This window comes from Palaemon carinicauda, chromosome 17, assembly GCF_036898095.1.
Source record: "Palaemon carinicauda isolate YSFRI2023 chromosome 17, ASM3689809v2, whole genome shotgun sequence".
In the NCBI taxonomy this organism is placed as follows: Eukaryota; Metazoa; Arthropoda; class Malacostraca; order Decapoda; family Palaemonidae; genus Palaemon; species Palaemon carinicauda.
In genome coordinates, this window is record NC_090741.1 from 124,387,476 (window position 1) to 124,394,467 (window position 6,992).

General features: G+C 38.7%; 1 protein-coding gene across 1 annotated transcript; it reads left to right on the forward strand.

Annotated features, from left to right (window-relative positions):
* Positions 1-269: 269 nt before the first annotated feature.
* LOC137656580 (uncharacterized) lies at positions 270-1,157 on the forward strand. Its single transcript, XM_068390753.1, has one exon. It carries the CDS (start codon positions 270-272, stop codon positions 1,155-1,157), a length of 888 nt encoding a protein of 295 aa, XP_068246854.1.
* Positions 1,158-6,992: the final 5,835 nt, after the last annotated feature.

A 6,992-nucleotide genomic window follows, 5' to 3' on the forward strand; every position in this document is an offset into this window, starting at 1 on the left:
GTTGTAGGGGCATTAGGTGAGCTCTATTTTACAATAACAAATATTTTTCTGTGTTACTTTGTTTATTTGGTATAGGTGAGGGAAGGTGGGTGTGAAAGATAGGTAATAAAGAGAGGAAACCGGAAAGACTTGTGAGAGAGAAAGAGAGAGAGAGAGAGAGAGAGAGAGAGAGAGAGAGAGAGAGAGAGAGAGAGAGAGAGAGAGAGAGAGAGAGAGAGCTAAGGTGTGTGAAACTTATTCTGTCATTTTTTGTTCCCAAGTCTAACGTAATGGCGTGTAAAATACGATCTAAGGAAGTTGTATGGCTACTGAAGAAGTCCCCAATATCGTCATTTCCGGGGAATCGTCTTCCGTCGATAGGCGAGGTTCTCCAGGTGTTTTTGTTCCATCACAAGATCCAGAAGGAGGTTCTTCATGTTGCAGCAGCTTCTACAGATGAGAAGGTCATGGAAGTGTGGCGACGTGCGAACATTCCGACGTCGGATGTGTCGTGGGTGAAGAAGAAGATCCTTAAGCTGTACAAAGAGTACAGCACCTTGGCGAAATCCAAGTCACGAAAAACAGAGATGGAAGAAATGAAGAGATGCATCTTTAGAGACAGCCTCGAAGATATGTTCGACATCGCGCATTCTAAGGCAATGGAAGCGAAGATCCCCGAGGAAGACAAGGCATTTTTGAAGGCTCAGAGGGAGGACCAGCAGAGCTGCTCCATGGCTGACGTGGACGAGAAGCTGGAACAAGCGATTGAGGAGAAGAGACGTAAGAGACAAAGGATGGAGGAGATGAAGAAGAAGGACGCGGCTGCTTCGTCATCCACTCTTGATCGTAACGTGACTTTAGAGTCTTTTACTTCATCCTCATCAGCCAACGAAGACACGGAGGACGACTTCAAATCCTCGACACCAGCTACATCTCGACGCCGTCAACTTCCCCAGGAGAACAAGCTCACCAAGGAGCTGACCCTTGCTTGGGAACGCGACAACCTGTCCGTCCGTGCTGCAACATCCTCCTACGCCGCTGCTGCAATAAACCTCGGCCATGACATCGAATGTATCACTGTGTCGCGTTCGTCAATCCACCGGGCCAGAATCAAGAACCGTGAAGAGATTGCCATGTCTCTCTCCTTCAAGCCTAAAGTCCCTTTGGTGCTGCATTGAGATGGCAAGGTGTTACCCAGTCTAGCGGACGGAAGGTCATTAGAGGAGAGGGTTGCTGTCTTGGTGTCCGGGGAGGATACGGAGGAACTTCTGGATGTTCCTGTGTCTTCTGACGGAACAGGACAAGCTATTACGGAAACAGTTTTGAAGCTGGTGCGGGAAGACAGCTTGGAGGGCAACATCATTAGAATGTCATTCGACACGACAGCAGCCAACACGGGGATGGTTCAAGGAGCATGTATCAGGATTGAACATGCACTGAAGAAGCCCCTGGTGTGGTTGCCATGCTGCCACCACATCCTGGGAGTTGTTCTGAAGGCAGTCTTCGTGGCTTGCATGGGCCCATCATCTAGTCCTGACATATCCATTTTCAAGAGGCTCCAGAATCGTTGGCCTTCTGTTGACCAGAGCCGACCAGAGCCCAGGACATTGACTGTTCTGTCATACGACGAAGAAGCTCACCGCCTTGAGATGCTTCATCACTTGAAACATCTGCTTGACTTTGGGAATCATCCACGCGAAGACTACAAAGAGATAATCTTGCTCAGCGTGGCCTACCTTGGAGGAGTCCCTACATCCTTCCGTGCTCCTGGTGCTTACCACATGGCCAGATGGATGGCCAAGGCCATCTACGCCGTGAAGATCATGCTCTTCCATGACCAGCTAGAGATGAGCAGGCGGGAGTTGGCAGAGATCCGTCGAGTGGCATTCTTTGTGACCATGGTCTAATCGAAATACTGGAACGAGGCAATGATTCCGTCCTACGCAGCCAAGAACGACCTGGACTTCATAACTGACGTAAAGAGGATCTGCGACGATGGGGTGGCGTCGGTTGTGGAACGTGCGATGCGGCGCCATCTCTGGTACCTTTCTGAGGATCTGATTGGACTGGCCATCTTTGATGACTGCATCAGCCCAGAGCAGAAGGCGGCGATGGTAGAGGGGATGAAGCGTCCTTCAACAACCAAGAATCCACGGTCCTCCGAGTCAAAGACACCAATCAATCTCAACGGGCCGCTTTCCGCCTTTTGCTCAGTGCGGTCGATGGAGCTCCTCAAAAGTGTCCTAGGAGGCTTGGTATTCCCAGGAGCCGACCTTCCTTGAGCTGAGTCCTGAAACATGGAACGCAGATTCGAGTTTCAAGTGGGCAAAGAAGCGAGTTGGTGTCCTGAAGGTCACGAACGACCTCGCAGAACGAGGAAAAGCCCTCATTCAACGCTTCTTAGGCAGACGGACGAAGGAAGAAAGGCAAACCTAGTTCCTCTTGAAGCTTGCCCGCCTCCACACGAAAGCCGTCCCGATAAAAAGGAAGGCGGAACTCAAGAAGAATGTACTGGAGTAAGAAGAAGAGAAGATCTTTGTTTTCTGCAGGAAATCAGAAGTTGATGCATTAGTTACATTACTGATAAAACTTTAGTTGTCCTGAGACGTAATTGTTAATGAGGTAAAATATCTTGCCTTATGATGATTATATTATCAATATATTGAAAAGGGAAATTTAATGAAGTTTATATTTATTTTCTTTCAATGGTACTGTATAATAGTTTCAATAAATATGAACTTTCTGCAGCCATTAGTTGTCGGTCTACATGCAATAAAAGAAAAAGCCAGAATTTTATTGTTTGATGGAAAATAAGGTCGAATCTCGAAGAGCTATAAAAACGTTTTTGGCGCGACCATTAAATATTGCCCAATGTTCATGAAAATTTTGTGGAATCATTTTCATTTGACAAGGAACCAGAGCAGCATGTGCTGGATTTGATATCATTACTCCGAATTTCTACCTATATACGCTTGGGACAACCTAATGGTCATCGTCATTTAGATTGTCATTAATATTCATGCCAAGATAATTACATGACTTAACGACTTCCAGCCTGACGTCATTAATATAGAGTGACGGTTCACTAAATGACATAAAATTCCAGGGCTTTATAACTCACAAGCAATACCACATCTTCTACTCTGTTATTATCTCCATACTTAACTTTTTGCACAATGTATTCTATCTTTGATTCCCTTTTACTTATGCTAAGACTACCATCCTCCTAAGTATTTAAATTCCTCAAATGTGTCCATCCTTCTATTTCTAACTCCTTCATTAACCTTTCTAACTACTTCTGTTTTGTGTCACATTACTAACACCGCTGACTTCTGTGGATTAGTGGTATAAGTAAATGTTTTTATTTCTTCCAAACTGCGGTAGCCACTAGTACCTCTCTCTCTACTTTATATCTATTGCTGCTTGGAAACATTATTTAAACAAATAAATCAGGGCTTCTTTTTTATGTTTCTTATCATGGTTATCGTCTTTTTACTTCTAGATTTAACTTTGTCCATGACAACTGAACATAATTCTGCTCTAAAAAATGTTCTGTCTTACAATTCCTTTCACAGTATGTTAATTTCTTCTGTAAATCCGACAGGACTCTTAATTGTCGCTTTAGCTTTTTCATTTAATTTATATATCATCTAAACATAGTTTATCAAATCACTTTACTGCATCATCACACCTTATGCAAGTTTAGGTAATTATCATAATCTATAAAAGCATGCAGTGTGATAAGGGGATCTGCTGTTGATCTACCTCTATCGCACCACACTGAAATATGCTAATCTTGTCTTTAATTTCAGCCTTAATTTTTATTAATTTTAGTTTCTCAAATATCTTACTCACCATGTTCGTAATAAGAAGTCCTCTTCTATTGTCTACATCTGATCTGTTACCTTTAAACTTGTCCACTGATAATATTTCAAGTTTATTCCATTCATCTGGTATTTCTATTATCTCTTCCATTTCATTTATAATTTGTCTCATGCTATTCTTCATGACTTGGCCCATGTTTTTCATCATTGTATTGCTCATTTCTTGTCTCTTGTATTCATATTTTTCAAGGATAGTATAACATCAGCTACTTCTTGTTGAAAAATCTCCATTACTGTGACTTTTTTTTTCTTTGACTTTCCCTATTACCCACTTTAGTATTACTCTTTTTTAACTTAAATAGGTCTGTATAATATTTTTACACACTTTTTTTTTCATTATTACTCCATCTTTATATATGATGGCAGCCAAACAGCACCCGTTACATCAATCTATCAGTTTCTTGTAATCTCATGATGCTCCTCCTTTCAACTCCTTCTCCCCCTTTTTTAATTATTCCACAGTCTATAATTGTACATTTTACATTTCCCCTTCTAGTCCATTTTCCTCTACATTTTCCATGTAGAAAATGCTTTCTACCAGTTGTAAAACCATCCTTCCACCTACTGAAACTTCACACTTATTTCCCACTATTTCCTCTCCTACTTTACAATTAAAATCTCCACTAATAATAATTTTTCACCATTCTTGTCTGCTTCCTTGACCTGTTCTTTCATTACTTTATCCGTTTCTCCCCTTTCCTTCCTGGTGCTCATACCTTCTTATGGAGCATACACTACATCTAATCTAATCTTGATGCGACCATTGCCCATTTTTATTCATAGTGCATCATGGATCTTATTCTCTATTCATTTCAACTTCTACATTTCTCAGTTCTTCTTCAATTCCTATCAGTAGCCCTCCATTTGTGTTTCTGTTATTATCATAAATCTTATATCCTCCAAATTCTATTTTTCTTCTTTTTCTTAACAAGTTTCAGTCACACATATAAGTTAGGGCTTAGTTGTGTTCACTACCTCCTCCATAGATTTTATTTTTCATTCAATCCCCTTTACATTTCCATAATAAATTTTGCACTCTTCATATATTTTCCTTCTTTTTATACTGCGTCTTACCTTCTTATTTTTTAAATACCCTTGTATGTGACATTCCTATATATGGCATTAATTTTACCCTCTGCTGCTCCTGCAACATATGACCGGGACTGATCTCTGCGCCACACTCATCTCTGGGTTTACCATTCTTCTCATTTGCATCATTGTGCCCATGTTATTTGATTTTCGTTTTTTAATTTGGTTACTAACTTGTCTACTCTTTGTTCTAAAAATCCACTTTTTTATTGACCCTTACCTTGTCTTCTGTGTTTTCAAACTTAATTTTATTATTCGGGAATCTGCGGCAGTTGCGTATTAAGTTGTTCTCCCCGTATCTAGTTCTGACCCCATAACACTTAAATCCTCAGATCCTTTATTACTATATTGGCAATACCTTTTCTCAAAATCAAATTCACAAATCGCTGTTTCCGTACTAACTTCCAGTTTTCTTTGTTATTATTCGTGTCTTATGCCAAAATTTACAAATTTCTCCACATTATTCTTTCTCCATTTCGGTTTTATATCGTTTCATATGGGAAAATCTACATTCTTTGCCTTATTAAAATTTTATTGCATCAAAGTATTTAGATTCTTTATTTATCTTATTCCGTCTAAATGCTCTATTTTCATATTTCCCCCATTTATCCCTCTTAGTTCATTGCCTACTATATTCCTCTTTTTATTTTCATCTTCCGTTCTTCTATCTTGTTCTTCTCCTTCCTCATTTTGAGTATAATCTTTTTGCAAATTTCTCACAATCTGTTCTCTTTTCCTCACATGTTCCTTCTTATGAACTGCTCATGAATTTCCTCAAGATTCTTCTATATTAACATTGTCAAAGTTCCTAGTTTCTTTTTTATTCTCATATAGCATTCTTTCATCTATTCATCTAATTGTATTCTCTTATCCTTATGTTTAGGTTTCCTTTTGCAGGCCGATAAAGCTTCAGGATGTCCGTTATATTTCCTATAATCTTCTTGTAATATTTCGTATTATTCTGGCCATATCTCCATTTGTTGTCTTCTGCAAATTTATTTCTTTCTTTTTTACCTTGATCCTTCTCCTTTCTTTCTGCAATTTATCTCATGGGCAGAGGCATAGTGGAGTTTTTTTGGGGGAAGCGGGGGTGCTATAGCCTCTACAAGTTTTTGCCGAAATTTTTTTTTCTATCTTTTACTTAAGATAGGATTAAATTATGTTAAACTGCATATATTTAGTAATCCTTCATTTGTCATACGAATTATTCTCCAAAAATAATTTTTCGAATAGATTTTTGTTAACATGTACTTGAATGATAAAATAGGCCATTATTCTACTCATATGTGTATATCCACATCATATGTGTATATATAATTCCAATTCTTTATTTCAGCTGTAGAGCCATATACAAATTATTACACTAAAATTAAAAGTTATTCACAAATATATTAGGAATAAAACAAAAGGTCTAAACACAGAAAATGTGTTTAGACCACTCTTTAAAAACTAATGATTTTTTAAAACTATCACTGTTATAAATTGCACAAATTAAGTGTTTTTTTTTTAACTTTTTGCTCTCTGAAACAAACTTACAATACATTTTCTCACTAATTCATCAAATGTTGGTATTCCTAAAGAAACAAAGTGTCCACTTACTCTCGAAAACCTTTCTATTCCAATCAGGTACCTAAAAGAGTCAATATAACATATCTTAAGTTTTCATAGGGTTTCCTTTTTACATTTCATTGCCAGAGTCATACAATACAGGGAAGTACAGAAAGATCTGAACAAATGTACTTTCGCCTCATCATTGCACATATGAAAGTTCCTTAGCAACATATTGCCTCGCAAGCATTGCCCTCGATAGAGTGATGCAATATGGTCATCGTCATTTAGATTGTCATTAATATTCATGCCAAGATATTTACATGACTTAACGACTTCCAGCCTGACGTCCTTAATATTGAGTGACGGTTCACTAAATGACATAAAATTCCAGGGCTTTATAACTCACAAGCAATACCACATCTTCTACTCTGTTATTATCTCCATACTTAACTTTTTGCACCATGTATTCTATCTTTGATTCCCTTTTAC

Excerpts from the sequence above, each read along its gene's own strand:
- LOC137656580 (XM_068390753.1), top strand. The coding sequence starts at position 270 with ATGGCGTGTAAAATACGATCTAAGGAAGTTGTATGGCTACTGAAGAAG.